General features: G+C 29.3%; 2 protein-coding genes across 3 annotated transcripts; one reads left to right on the forward strand and one right to left on the reverse strand.

Moving 5' to 3' along the window:
• The first annotated feature begins 4993 nt into the window (after positions 1–4993).
• Positions 4994–12479, forward strand: AG (K-box region and MADS-box transcription factor family protein). 2 transcript variants are annotated; one of them, NM_001306007.1, is made up of 9 exons: positions 5209–5359; positions 5868–6109; positions 10372–10453; positions 10888–10949; positions 11115–11214; positions 11362–11403; positions 11800–11841; positions 11927–12093; positions 12197–12479. In NM_001306007.1, exons 2-9 carry the CDS (start codon positions 5883–5885, stop codon positions 12198–12200), a joined length of 726 nt encoding a protein of 241 aa, NP_001292936.1. In that variant the 5' UTR covers positions 5209–5359; positions 5868–5882; the 3' UTR covers positions 12201–12479. The 2 variants fall into 2 exon arrangements, with proteins under 2 accessions (XP_012091860.1, NP_001292936.1); XM_012236470.4 differs by lacking the exon at positions 12197–12479 and having other exon boundaries at positions 4994–5359; positions 11927–12097.
• A 353-nt stretch (positions 12480–12832) lies between these two features.
• Positions 12833–14631, reverse strand: LOC149492348 (GDSL esterase/lipase At1g29670-like). Its single transcript, XM_089716279.1, has 5 exons — positions 14183–14631; positions 13921–14045; positions 13579–13824; positions 13242–13488; positions 12833–13141 (listed from the first exon to the last, which is right to left on the reverse strand). The coding sequence occupies exons 1-5, from the start codon at positions 14430–14432 to the stop codon at positions 12963–12965; spliced, it is 1047 nt and encodes a 348-aa protein (XP_089572405.1). The 5' UTR covers positions 14433–14631; the 3' UTR covers positions 12833–12962.
• Positions 14632–15271: the final 640 nt, after the last annotated feature.

Consider the following 15271-nt stretch of genomic DNA (forward strand, 5'->3'; position numbering starts at 1 on the left):
TCGTATTTAAGTCATTATATAATTTTTCTCTTTATGTGCTAGCTATATATATATATATAGGCCATTGGAGACGAAGTCCAAAATGGACTGCAAAACATTGATTTTTTTAGAATTCGATCTTGGCTTGCTATAAATATAATAATTTCTTGTAGGTTTTATGTAGCAAGCATGAACTAAATCTTGTGGGGTTCTTGCAAATTCTCATGTTCCTATTATTGTATATATCAACTTCTAAATTATTAATACGTGGTTGAACATTAAATTAAGAAATAAACGATTCAAAATCTTGAACTTGAGGTTAGAAATTTTCAAATTAGGTATCGATAGAAATCTTTAATTAAGACAAAACGTAATAATCTTTCTTTTTTTTAATACTAAAAAGAAAAAGAAAGAAACAAATTGAATAGGAAAAAGAAAGCTAAAGGGATAATTTGGAAGTGAATAATAGAAGTGGAGTTGGTTGAGACAAAGAGGTAAAAATACTAAAGTGAAGGAAAGAAGGTTAGATTGAGAGCTTGTAGTGTATATAATGACATTTAATGGATTAGGTCTTGCATTGAAGGCTAGCACCTTTCAGCATCATTTGAGGGTCCGATGAGAAAATGATCATGTTGGCTTTGTACATATTATACATACTACTGTGGTCCCCTTTGTTTTATAGAGAGAATATCATATGTACTTTTCTTGGGATTTTCTCGGAAACCAATCACCAGAAAACTTGTGTTTTACTACCTTCAATTGGTACATAGTAACTTCAAAATAATTTGATGATTAAATAACTCTTAAGTATTGAATCAAAGAACCTAATTTTCCTCATTTAGCTAAACATGAAGAAGCTGTTGTTTAGAACTTTGAACAAGTTGAGTTTATTCTTGTGAAATACAACCAAATGAAGCCTCATTACAAGGTTGAAACATTAGTGAAATTGTTAGGAGGCAGTCTTAATTAACTCAATTTTGAATTAATAATCATTAATTCCACCAAATTACTGTCATAATACCTATTTTGAAGAAGATGCTTCCTCGTTTTGGTGAAAGTTTGTTTTTCTAATTTGTTAGGGGAAGGATTCTTTTGTTTTATGAATAATTTTGGCAAATTTTGCTATGAATTAGTACTCGAAATTCGCAAATAATAAGATTATAACTATGATATGATTTAAATTGGTAAAATTTGTAAATAAATTTTATATTTATTAAGCAAAAAAAATCATAATTTGTAAATAAAATGAAATTAAAAATAATTTATTGAGAATATAAATAGATGTTGCTCTCATTTGTGGTCCTTGTAATTGATATGGAGAAGATTTTGTGGTTGTGTGAACCATGAAAAAACTTTGACCTAAATATATCAATTACAGGGGCTCTCCATTTTAGAAGTAAGCTTTAGGTTAGACTGAAGCCATGAATAGAAGGCGTACTTAGTGGTTTCAAAAAGGTCTATGCAACTAAGTGTAGTGGAAGAAAGAAAATATGAAAATTGTTTTATTTTATACCATCAAGTTTTCCATTTTATGTTTTAATTATTGATTCCCAATATCTCTACGCCTTTAGGTTTAAGATCAATAATTTTATTCGGCATTCGTGGCTATCCTTATTCAAATTTATAATATATAAATGTACCTGATCTAGATATCAGGTCTCTATTGGATTCAAGCATGTATTATCATTTGAGCTACTACTCTTTATATGTATAATTGTATAAGTCGATTAGAAGAGTAAAGATAAAAAATGATTGCATTTATTGATTGTAGGACAAATTACTGAAGAACAATTGCGTTCATTGATTCCTTTAAATTTTGAAATATTGAAACTATTAACTATAGCATTTAGTGTTCAATAGAATTAAATTAATGGTGTTAAAAATGTTTAAATGATGAGTCAAATATTACATTTTTAGTATTTTAAGAAGATGATGGTTGGGATAGTAAACGACCTCAACTCTTATAAGAGTGAGAACAAAAGTTCGATCTTCAGAAACGTATTTTACTAGGAGGGAAAAAAAAACTTTACACTATACGGTCCAAAGAAAATTACACTTGTTGATTATGTAACTCAGTTCTTTAATTATGTAACAGAAAAATGACCCTTACTATGATAAAATCCAAAATACATAAAATGGTAATATTTAAAAAATGAAAATGAGTTTTTCTTATTGAATATTCACCATGCTCTATGAAAATGGAAAGGTTTCGTCACCACGACATAGAAAATGATTTAAATCAACATAGTTGGAGTCCAAGTAAATACAATTAAAAATTAGACAAAGTTACTATTTACCTTAAAATAAGAAAAAGAAAAAAAATAGTATAGATTTGGTACAAATACAAAACAAATACATCCAGGTACTTAAAAATGACGTACTGTTGGGTTGATCCTCCATAACTTGTCATACGGTGAAAGAACCCCCGTGTTGCTTGGGGTAACATATTGAATTGATGACGTAAGTATGGTGGAAAATTATACTAACTTGGGAATCATGTATATTTTCAATGGCAGTAGATTTTTTTTTTTAATTTTCTTATCTCAAACAGAGATCAATTTTATGTAAGTTGAAGTTTTCTAAGTTTTTTTACTTAATATTTATGAGTTAAATTGAGTATATTTAAAGAATTTGATGGTTCGGATTTAAAATTTTTAATATATTTTTTTTATCAGGAAATAAAATAAATATATATTACTGATAAAAAAAATGTATATCTTTCTAATCATAATAGAGAATGTAATATTTGTATGGATTGAACGACTTATTTGGATGGATCTCTTCTTTTTAAGTAATTATGTTTTCAAAAAAAAAGCTCCTTAGAGTATAAGTTCTTTGCTTCTTTATAATATTTGTGGAATCTCTTACCTTAAATCATGTTTCATGTAATTCTAGTATTTTTTTTTTCTTTTTTCCCCAATAAATAATTTATTTTTAATCAAATTATAATTTAAAATTTAGAGAGATAGACTTATTAGATGTTAAAAAGTTATATAAATTCCAAATTCTAGTCTACACTTGTCTCTTAATTAAAACAATCAAGTGGTCAAACTATATATGATGAATTGCACTTGATGTATGAAAGATTGTGTGGTTGCAATGTCAATTGATAATTAAAGAGGCTTCACATAACTTACATTGCTAAGGTTAGATTAATTTCTAAAACGCTATCAATATTTCTTCACATACACATCAAAGAATTGAACCAAACAATAAAATTGATGAATAGTTTGACCCAATAAGTAAATAGGGCATAGCTACTAGCAAGAGAACATGGATCATCCTCTCCAATGTCTATACACACAAAAAATATACATTTGTCATGCCTAAAAAATGACTAGTCATACCAAAGTGGGCATGGACAATTGACATGTCCTCTACAATCAACACTAAACGTATATATAGGTGGAACTAGGTAGGGTGTATGTAGTACCCTTCTTGTGTTTCTTAGTCCAATCAAATAAAATATATATCCCATGTTGAATGAAGAACATCATAAACATATATAGCCATGTATAGTTCAGTGATTAGAAATGTGATTTGGCAAAATGAACAGGCGTGTGCATGTATATATATATATATATAGATATTGAAAACCAAAAGAAAAATAATAATAATAATAATAATAATAATAAAGCAAATGCATAGAAGCATATGAAAGAAAAAGAGACGAAAAAAATTAGATATGATAAGAAAAGAGGGATTGGCATTTAGAGAGATGGAGGGATAGATATTTCACATGCTATAGCTTTTACACTCATAAACCTATATATGGAAATAGATATAAATTGAATCATTTAAAAAGGTATATCTCTATATGAAATTAAGTGGGAAGAAGAGAGATGGGACTGAAGTATATGAGTGGGGTCGTGTATTTAAAATATTTAGCTTTGTATAATATATAAAATATAAATATAATTAGTATATGATATGGGAAAATGAGTATACGTTGGGCTGAAATTGAATAACATAAAGAATAGTTGAAGGGTTGGAAATAATGGGTGACCTCTAAATCAATATTTTTGTGGATACAAGCATACAAGCAGTGGGTTTCTTTATAACTATGATATTAAGTTATAAGTTTGTAATTCATACTAAATGCCTAATTTTTTTTTATCAGCAATAAGATATTTTATTCTATTAATGTAAAAGAAAAAAAGATATTTTATTCTATTAAATAATTATATATTGCAAAAACTTAATATATCTAAGGTCTAAATCCGATACAAGAGGTGTTCCTCGTATGCCCAAACCTATTCCATATGTACTAAGTAAAAAGAATTTGATTAGAACATCATATATAGATTTCACATGCAATAATAATCATACTAGATGCTTAATTACTGAAGCAAAAGTTTAATATTTTGTTTTTTGGATTTTTTTTTTCTCATATAAGAATCTTCTATATGCCAATGTAAATGCTTCACTTTTTTTTTATTTGAGAAGATGAATTTAAAAACAATTTATATTAATTAATTGGCAATATTACATTATCGTCATATTTAAAAGCAAAAAATATCTTATAGTCAAATCAATCATAGATGGGTGGTACAATTATTTAGATCCTAGAAGTTTTAATTTTTAATACATACACTACTCAAAAATTTTTGAATGTAAATTTTTGTATATTTCATAGCAAAGGATACATGCTAAATCTTTGATTGCCATATTTTTTATTCATTTGAAATAATTCCTTAATCTTGGAATTTTCAATATATATAAAACAACACATCAAAGAAAGGTCTATCTAATTTGCCAAACAATGACAATATAATTTAGATTCTAATAGCTGGATTAGACACTTACCTTCTTAGTTAATCAAAGGCTAAGTATAATTAATTTAAATACAAAAGATATTCGTAAAATGAATTAGAAAAAACTAATTAATTTCATTTGTATGCATATGATATTGGAAAATTTTCCCCAATACTATTTGCTTTTGTGGAGTCCCTTTCCTCTATCTCTCTCTCTCTCCCATATAAAAAAGAGAGTGGAAAAATAATGGATGGTTATTGGAGTCTGAATCTTATGACTGACTCCCAACTTTAGCCTTCTCCCTTTTGCTTCTTCTTCAATATATTATACACCACTCAAAAAAAAAATTTTTTTTAATTTAAAAAAAAAAATTGTACAATAGAATATAGTAGAGTAGCTAGATAGAGGAGTATTGTTGTAGATAATAATGGATGAAGGGTCTTTTTTTCCTTTATAAATGCTCACCTTGTAGCTTCATCTTGCTTCCATTTTCTGCATCTCTCCTACTCAGATTTGTAGAAACAAAGAACTGAGAAACCCACAACCCAAAAAGGCCTTTGTTTCTCTCCTCAATTAGCATCTCTACTTCTCCTTTCCTCTTCACTTTGTTTATTTCCTTACCAAGGTTAGTTTATCAAAACATGGAGACATAAATCTCTTAATTTCTTTGCTTTGCTTCACTTCTTTTGGTTTTTCTCTTGTTTTTTTCAATATCTTTTTCACATTTCTAAACTCAGGGATTCAACTACCATTTAAATGCCCTTTTTCTTTCTATTTCATGCCTAAGAAGCTACAAGAAATTTGTTTACTTTGGATTCTCAAATCATTCACTCTCAAACATTTCCTTCTTTATTTTTCTATATTTTTTTTTTACTTTCTTCTTCAAGAAAACTCAAGATTGGACAAAACCCAGAAATGATGAGAAGCAAATAATCATTAAAAATCCAAAAGAATTTCAATTTAGGATTTCTTTTGTGCTTTATTTTCAATTTCCAAGTGATCAAAAGAATTAGTACATGAGCTACATATTTCCTTATAAATTTTATATAACTTTTTGTTGTTTCATTAATTTTACTTTAATTTTTCTTGGATTACTTTATTATATTGTGCCATTCTTTTTGTTTTTGGATCAGCTAGAAACAGCTGCCATGGCATACCCCAGCGATTCCCGGGAGACTTCACCGCAGAGGAGAATGGGTAGGGGAAAGATCGAGATCAAGCGGATCGAAAACACCACAAATCGCCAAGTCACTTTCTGCAAAAGAAGAAATGGTTTGCTCAAGAAAGCCTATGAATTATCTGTTTTATGTGATGCTGAGGTTGCTCTCATCGTATTCTCTAGCCGCGGTCGCCTCTATGAGTATGCTAATAATAGGTATATAAATATACATATACAACTCGATAAACCTTTCTTGATCTTAATTAATTTCTCAAAAGGGTATTTGTTCTTGGTGTTTTTCTTGTATTTTTATTTTCCAAAAGTTATTGTCTTTTCAATGATATCTTTTTTTTTTTTTTTTTGAAAGGTTAAATTAATTAAATGATGTCCAGATTTTTATTTTGGCTTTAGAACTAGATCTTTGGGTGGATTTCAAAATAAAAAGATTACAATCATTTTTTGTTTGTTGCAGTCTTGATTGAGTTTCTCACTAAGATTCACTTGTCTTTCTTTCTTCTATTTTGTTTTCTTTCATTCTATGAGCTTTATGTTTCTTTTTGCTTTGATATAATATATATTTCCTTTTTATGATATAAACTTTATTTTGTGTTCTTGGTTCGGTAGAGACATAGATCCGGTGCAATAGATAGAAATAGAAGTATTATTATAAAAGTATAGTAATGGTAGTAGAAACAAGAATAGGTTTTGGAATGTAAGCAGTCTTTGTGAGATCAGCCTCTTCTCTCCTCCATTGTTGTTAAATTTTCTGTTTCCTTTCTCTTTACCCCCTCTCATTATTCCTCTTGCTCTCTCTCTCTCTTCCAATTTCTTTACATACATATATGTGTATGTGTATGTATATGTATATGTATGTGTCATCTATAAGGCTCAAGAAAGAAGGCCTATGGCAAAAGCTGTCTTCTTAAAACCTTCCTATCTCTTGACACTTCCTTAATAGCACGTCAGCTGCACATCAAGAAAGTAAAAGTACAGTGTTAAAGTTAATGAAAGAAAATTGTCAGCAAAACCAACAAACAAGAAGGTGTTAGGGTTTCAAAAAAAAAGAATCCCCTAATTAGGATTCTTTTGAAAACATCATAAACATCCCTTTTCAAACAAGTCACTCCCAAATTAGGGTTTTACCCTAATCCACACGAAATTTCCCCAATTCTTGAGTTTACACCCACGTGGGAAAAGCTAACCCTCTTCATAGTCAAACACATCCCAAATTAGGGCTTGTAATTAAACTTCTAAACAAGACTATCCATTTCCAGGCTTTAATGGATAATTATTCCTTAAATCAAACTAGAAATCAGAAGTCATTTAAATTTCAGATTGGATTTTCACCACTTTTATGATTCAACTTTGTTGACTGGTTAGGGTTCTTATTAATCAATCCGTAGTTGTAGTAGTTGTTGCTACTGCTCCTGTAGAGTTTTGGTTCAAGAAACAGAATCTTTGGTCACGTCACACGAGATATTTCAGTTCTTTGAATACTGACAAAAGCAAGGGTTTTGTTTGTCATGATTCCTGATAATACTGAACCCTAAATTTTTATCTTCAAATGGTTCAAAAATGAAAAAAAAAAAAAAATCCTAAATTCTCACTCTCTTGGTTAAATTTAGATGGGCCAATAAGAATTGATCAATTTAAGTCATGATGATGGCAACGGATATTATAGTGTATGTTTGTGCTATGCATTTGTGCAAGATCTTGCATAGATATATTTATGCAACTTGTTTTGAAGAAGAGAAGAGAGTGAGAGGGAAGAAGAAGGTGAAGTGATACGGAAACTTGTAGCCAATGGGAGAGTTCTGCCCATTCTGGCTTCTTTCATGCAATGGGAAGTGTACAACTATAGCTGCTGCCATTGGTCAGCTCTGATGCACTCAGAGTTCCAGTTTCAGAAAGAAATTTTTTTTTTTCAATTAAAGATTGATTTTTTTTTTTTTACATTAAAGATACTTGGAAATGAAACAGAATTTTTGCTCAGGTTTTTTCACCGAATCGAGGCGGTTAATAGAGCGTGGTTTAGGGTATTATCCAACAATTAATGGGTTTGTGACACGTGGAATAGTTTTTGACCGTGGAGAGGGTTTAGCCAATCATGTTATAGGACACAGTGCCAGCTTGGCGCAGGCAGCCAATCAGTAGCTCGACGAAGTTAAGGTATCAGCAAAACAAGAAAAGCGGGTCTTATACATCTACAGTGATAGGACATAGACATATTACATCATTACTGTTATATATATATATATATATATATATATATATATATTTGCCATTAAGAGTGTTGAGTGAGGAGTCCGGTTCAAGAAACTGTGGGTTTAGGTTTAGGGTTTCGTATTAGGATGAGTTAACTGATGGAGTTGGTTGATTGGACTGTTAAAATGACTATTTTGTTGGCTAATCTCAGCTTAAAAGCGGCTAACTTTAGGTGTAATTATGACATTGCCATGTGGGTTATATTAATAGGGATATGATTTAGCCTAATAGCTACTAACTTATCTACTTACATTTCATTCTAATAATCTCTCCGTTGATTAACCAAATATATCCTTTCTTTTGTTTCTTGAAAAAAAAAAATTTTTATTCTTATATTATAGGCATAATTTTTCAAATGATTATTATTATTTTTTTTATATATGGAAGTCCAATAGACCGGAATAACATTATGTGGCTATACAGCAGGGGTAGCCTTTCTCTTTGAATAACATTTACTAAATTCATTCACTAAATTGATGATAACTTTCTAGAGAGAACTCAAACTCGAGATCTCTTACTCACTACATTTTCTAAAAGAAGTAGAAAGACCAATCAAATTATACTTGATCGGCTCAGATGATCGTTTTTGCTGAGAAAAAAAAAAGTAATTTCACAATAGTCTTGTTTAAATAAAAAAGGAATTACATTAGTAATGTTTTCCAAGGAATTTCACAATAGTCTTTTTGTCTACTGACTCTTACTAATTTCATTAATATTTTGTGCTGGAAGACATATTTGAATCTCAATCTCTCTAATTAAATTATTTCCAATTTCTAAAAAATAGAAATTCTTGAAAATATATTCAAAATTTTAATAAAAAAAACTGCATGCTAAGTGTTCTTTGTGTTTTCATTTTGTTATTTAAGGTGTAAGTCAAATTATATATAAAAAGGATCCAAATAAAATCCTTTCAAAAAATATTTTTAAAAATGATAATATTGTTTAATATTTCTTTCTTTTTTCCTTGAAAAAAAATATTTCTTTCTTTTTTCTCTTTCTTCTTTTTTCAAAACTCACTACTAAATGGTTATTTATCTCAACAAATGTGATTAGAACATTTTCACTTTTTATTTGAGGAAAGAGATCTTTTTCAGAAATAATTTTTAAAATGAGTTATTTTCTCATCTTTCTAAGTCTTTTTTATACTGATCCAGATATAAATGGTCAATAGGTGATAGTGATATAGATTTTCAATTAGTATATTAATATTAAATATTAAATATTTTAATGTTAAATAAATTGAATAATTACTAGCATATATTTAATTTAATATATTTACGTAGAAATATTAAAAAATAAAAAAGATATTGTGAACAAAATAAAAAGAAAAGTAAATTTAAAAGCGCTTTTCTTTTTCCATTTTACATGTCTTGTTGTGTAATACAACATAGTAATTATTTTTCAAGATTTGAGAGAGATGTTTGAGTGGACTAAATCTAAATTAGTAGTACAATTTATTTGTATTGAAGATTTCAATCTCTCTCTTTGAATTCCAGCAATGATTTGTTACCTTTTGTATTTCTTCTTTCAAATTTAGCAAATTTTACAAATTCAACAAACCCTTTTGTTTTATTTAAAATTATTACTATTTAAAGATATAAAATAAATAAAATTTCAAAATTGGAAAATAACTTTATTTTCTAACGTAAAATAAATAAAAATTTTCCCTTAATTTTGCATAATTTTTTAATATAGTCTCAGAAGGGCATTCATGTAGATCATTTTTTTTTTCTCTTGTGCTAATGTTCTTTTGACATTATATCTCTTATGCTAATACTGTAGCTTATTGTTGTTTCCTTCATAACCATTATGATATTAGCCTTAAATAGAGAGAAGAAGACATTACATTTCATGCTTAGTTACTCTGAGTTTCAGATTAAAGAAGTTTACTCACATTAAAGGAACATGCAAATGTCCTTCTGAAGAGTTCGCAGTTGAAAGTTCTTGGTTTATTAGTGCACATTTCCTTTTTTTTTTTTTTTTTTTTGTCATTTACTCTATAGTGCAACCTCTACCTATTTTTGCAATCTAGGACTACCTTTTTTTTCTCTGTTATAAGCATTTTTGGGCTCTCATTTAGTAGTGTTTCCCATGGATTCATTACTTTCTTGTCATCTGTTTGTTAACTTTGCCTGTCATGTCAAAAGAGATTTCCCCACAAAATAACTTGTTTAAACCATTTTTAACAAATTTCATATTATTATGATCTGCAGTGTTAAATCTACAATTGAGAGGTACAAGAAAGCATGTGCAGATTCATCAAATACTGGATCTGTTTCTGAAGCTAATGCCCAGGTACAATTTATCAGTACTGATTATGGAAAGCATCGTTTATATGTATTAGTAGACTTTTAGGATTAGCCTCAAATCAAATAATTTTTTATGATAATGAGGTTATATTGTTATCTTTTTTCTTATTTTAATTGTATCATAACAATGAGAATTGTGAGATTGAAATTTTTCTACACCCAGCATCATATTTCTTTACTGAAGCTTCAGAGTAAAATGGTATCTTTGCTCTATTTAGTGTACTATTTTAGGTTTCAGTTCATTGGAAATTTTACTGCATATAAAATAATCTGCAGATGATTCAAGAAAAAAAAGTAGAGATGATTCATACAAAAGTTTTTCAAGCAGTTATATGCTCATATGATTTTCTGAATTTTTATTTAATTATAAATGAAATACATAAATCAAACAAGGCCATTGATTTTGGATTATTTTTTCAGTTCTATCAGCAACAAGCTGCCAAGCTGCGTGATCAAATTAGCGGCTTGCAGAAATCAATCAGGTAAGCTTCAATTCTTTTAATTTTAATCAATAGCTCTTTTTGTATTGTAAAAACCCTAACTCCTTCTAGCTGGATTCATTCTTGATGGAGATTCCAAGCTTTTATTGCTAAATAATTCCCTCAGAGAATGTTCTTTGAAAATGATATATATGTATGTATTTTCAGGAACATGCTGGGTGAATCTCTCGGAGGCATTAATCCCAAGGACCTTAGGGGCTTGGAGAGCAGGCTAGAGAAAGGAATTAGTAGAATTCGGTCCAAAAAGGCATCTCTATTAATCTTTTGCACTATTGATACTACTATATATGCATTTGATTTCAAGAAATGATTTCTTAATTAATTTATACTGCTACTAACATGTTTCCTTTATGCTTTCCCTCTGAAAATCTTTTCCTTGGAAAAATTCTACCAGAATGAGCTGTTGTTTGCAGAGATCGAGTACATGCAAAAAAGGGTATTTCCTTTCATTCTCAAATTCCTATTACTTCTTCATTGGATAATTCTTGGTATAACCCAAATTTTTATGATGGTTGTTGAGATTATAAACATAATCTTGATAGTGGATACTATAGTTTTTTATCTATTACTTTGACGTATGGCCATGTACTATATTTTGCAATTCTTTGATTTAGGAACTTGTTTTGGTTTCTAAATGAAAATTTGAGGAAGAAGCTAACATCATAAGTTTTCCATATTTCCTTCTCTTTTCCTTTTGTTTTTTCTTAAACAACACAAATTAAGAGAACGATATGCATAATGCATATTCTTTCTTCAAGGTTTATTCCCTTAAAATATTTTGTCCGCATATATAAATTTCTTTAAAAATAAAAGTGCAAATATATTCTTGCAGGAAATTGATTTGCACAATAATAACCAGCTTCTCCGAGCGAAGGTTTGCCTCTATCTCTCTATTTCCCATGGTTAATGCTTGTTTTTCTGGATCAAAAACCATGTATATGACCCTGCAAATGGTGCAGATTGCTGAGAATGAAAGGAAGCAACAGAACATGAATCTGATGCCAGGAGGAGGTAACTATGAGATAATTCAGTCTCAGCCATTTGACAATCGAAACTATTTTCAAGTCAATGCATTACAACCCACCAATCATTATCCACAACAAGATCAAATGGCCCTCCAGTTAGTGTAAGAATCTTCTCTTTATATATATGAACATTATACAATACTAATTAATAATTGACATTCATTTTACAAATATACTTACATGTAATTTTTCGTTTTTTGATAGTTAATAAGCTTTGAGAGTGAGCATCAACTTCTTGCCCTCTATTAGTCTCTGTAGATCAACCTCAGGTATTTCACCTTCTGAAAGCTGCAAGTATATATCTATATATACCAAAAATTTCTTGCAGAAATCAAGTTTGCCTGAGAACTGGCTGCGCTAGAAATGTGCTATCCACCATGTGCTAGAAATGTGTAATCCAACTTAAGACATTTAAGTATTGTTGTAAGAGAAGGATTTCTTTTATGGATGTTTAAAACTACTATGCCATCATCACTAGCTTCATCTACTCTATTATTTCTTTTCTCTTCTGTGATATATCTTCTTCTTTTAATATGCTAATTTATTTTAGTCTTGGATGTTAGATGGAGATGTGATGTACTTTTAGTTTAGTTTAGTTCATATTTTACTCTATTATGTCATGTTCTAGCAAAAAATAAAGTTCAACGACAGCAACTTTTTGGTCAGCAAATAAAATAATGCAGTATTTAATTATATGTTTATCATGACATGGTTTTCTAATCTGGCAAGAATGAGACATAATAAATCTAATCTGTAAAATTATCTTTAATATGTCCAAGTCCAACAATACTAGCCAGGTTCAATACACAAAATACTCATTTACTATCTATCAAACAAATATAACTAAATAGAGAGAAATTTTTTTTTATTATTATTATACGACGACAATTAAATTAAATCATACATTTTTAATTATTGAATTAACAATTTGAAATTACAAAATTTAAAAAGATCGACCCTATAGTAAAGATTATAAGATTTTCTTCAAAGATAGATAAGATATTCCAGCACCAATCTTGTTTGCAATCTCTGTAGGGTGAAATGAATCAAAGAACAAGTGCAAATTTCTATGCTCGCATGGAATCCCATAAGGAACGCATTGGCCATACTCATTTACTTCACAACATCCACTTATTTTAAGCTCAAAACCTGACAAGACAAGAACAGAAATTAATCCCAAGGAAATTTTAAAAATTACTTGCAAATTCTACCAAATTTGACAATATAAACCAAGTAGTAACAATTTTACCAGGAGAAGAAGGGTATTCTGACAAAACTCCATAGGTATTCAAGTAGATAAATTTTGCATCAGTTAGATTGTCGTTTAGTTGATCTACAAGTGATTGAAGGTTGTCGTTAAAAAGATTAGCTGCCTGATTCATCGAGTCAACACATAAGGATCCATCTGTGTCGTGGGAAGCCGTGGCCCCTGGCGTGCACCCTATTGGACCTATTCCGGTCAAGGCCACCTTTCTTGCTCCAGAATTATATATACTCTAAACAAAGAATTAAGCTTAAACATTGATTATACACGTTAATTAAGATTTAGAATGAAAATACAAAGGAAAAAATAGTAAAAGACTGACCAGAATATGTTGAGAATAGTCTTGCATAAGAACTTGTGCATATTCAGCAGGAGTATATTCGGTGCTTGTATTGTAAAATTGGGGCAAGAAATAGTTATTTATGTAATCATTACTACCGATTACAAATGAGTAGAAGCACTTATTTAGGTGCTCGATTGCTGATTCTTGGCTTCCCAGGATTTCCACTATTTTTGAGATGGTAACTTGGTGGTTTTGTAGCTGTGTGGTCAAGTCAATATTCACGCCCTGCGATTTATATGAATTTTGATTTTTCAGTGTTAATGACTAGCTTTTTGAGGTATGATTCTCTCAAGTTCATAATACAGAGTAAAAAAAAATTACCAATTTTTTGCCGGTTTCACTTCGAATTCCGGCTGAACCTGATGCATAATTTACACCTTTGAGTATTTCTGAACCGTTAGCACTTAAAAAAGATGGAATGAAATTCTCAAAGCCCATGAGTTCACCTGTAATTAGAAATTATTCGATAAATTAGTTGACACTTTTAAAAAGTTGTATAGATTTGAACTCTAATTAACCATAATATTGTCATCAACTTGTTATAAAATTTTCATATTATAAAAAAAGAGTTGTAAGACTTTACCAATCACGTCAGCTGCGGTCCGGCCATTGGTAAACCTTCCGGTTGGACCGTCTGGAAAGTCAATCCCGTACGGCGGATAATCAACTTTAGCTACAGTGTCAAGATTATTATTATTGCCACTATCTACCAAAGAGTCTCCAAAAATGAAATAACAAGGCACTTTTGGTTCTCCATGAACACAATATTCTGTCAAGCTTGCAACCATAAACAGAAAAACAACCAGCAGATGCAATTTTCTCCGACAAGCCATCAAGAAAACAAATATTAAATTGAAAACCGTAACTTGCTTGCAGAATGTTAAGAAATAATAAGAAGAAGAAGAAGAAGAAGAAGAAGAAGAAGAATGAGCTAACAGAAATGGCTGTTGCCTGTGCAGAAATGAAATGGGGGTTAGATATATATATAACAAGTCCAGGCAATGAAGCTAACAGGAAGTATCATATTAAAAACATTGATGGCATTGTAGGTGAAATAAAATATGGAGAAGAGAATAATATATCATAAAATAATAAAAAGAAGAAGGGATGGTGGGGCAATGCGAATGTAAGATGATATCTCATAATTCTGTAAATAATTCTTCTTACTTTGTCTTTATTACGTATGATAGCGTGTTCTTTTTTTTATCAACAAATAAAATAATGCATTGATTAAATAATTAAAAAAATTGTGAATTATTATTTGATTTTTATATTATGGGCTTGGTAAAATTAGCTTTTTTTTTTTTTTTTTTTTAAGAGTTGTTAGCTGTTTTAGTATCATTTAATTATCTGTTTGAATAATTAGTAGACATGTTGTTTTTCATAGAACGCTAAAAGTTAAATAGTATAGGTTAAACTTTTTATAAAAGGTTACTTTAATTCTTTAAATACTAGTTTAAATGCAATATTCATAAATACTATATAAAATTAATGTTTAACTACTCAAAATTCTAAAAATTATTTAAAAAGTTATTACCGAACACACAACTGTCTCATTATCTTGAATATGATATCCATTATGGACTTTAAAAAAATTACTATACACATCTTGTACACGTTGTCCCCATTTTTTAACATTTTTTCAAAAGCGAGCTATAATTCAAAAATTGTA

Source organism: Jatropha curcas, chromosome 11 (assembly GCF_041381405.1).
Source record: "Jatropha curcas cultivar XTBG-Jc1 chromosome 11, XTBG_Jcur_1.0, whole genome shotgun sequence".
Lineage (NCBI taxonomy): Eukaryota > Viridiplantae > Streptophyta > Magnoliopsida > Malpighiales > Euphorbiaceae > Jatropha > Jatropha curcas.

Excerpts from the sequence above, each read along its gene's own strand:
- LOC149492348 (XM_089716279.1), bottom strand. The coding sequence starts at position 14,432 with ATGGCTTGTCGGAGAAAATTGCATCTGCTGGTTGTTTTTCTGTTTATG. Across the intron at positions 14,046-14,182 it reads GACCGCAGCTGACGTGATTG|GTGAACTCATGGGCTTTGAG; the intron begins GTAAAGTCTTAC and ends TTCTAATTACAG. Across the intron at positions 13,489-13,578 it reads ACTATTCTCAACATATTCTG|AGTATATATAATTCTGGAGC; the intron begins GTCAGTCTTTTA and ends TTCTTTGTTTAG.
- AG (XM_012236470.4), top strand. The coding sequence starts at position 5,883 with ATGGCATACCCCAGCGATTCCCGGGAGACTTCACCGCAGAGGAGAATG. Across the intron at positions 10,454-10,887 it reads TTTCTGAAGCTAATGCCCAG|TTCTATCAGCAACAAGCTGC; the intron begins GTACAATTTATC and ends TTATTTTTTCAG. Across the intron at positions 11,842-11,926 it reads ACCAGCTTCTCCGAGCGAAG|ATTGCTGAGAATGAAAGGAA; the intron begins GTTTGCCTCTAT and ends CAAATGGTGCAG.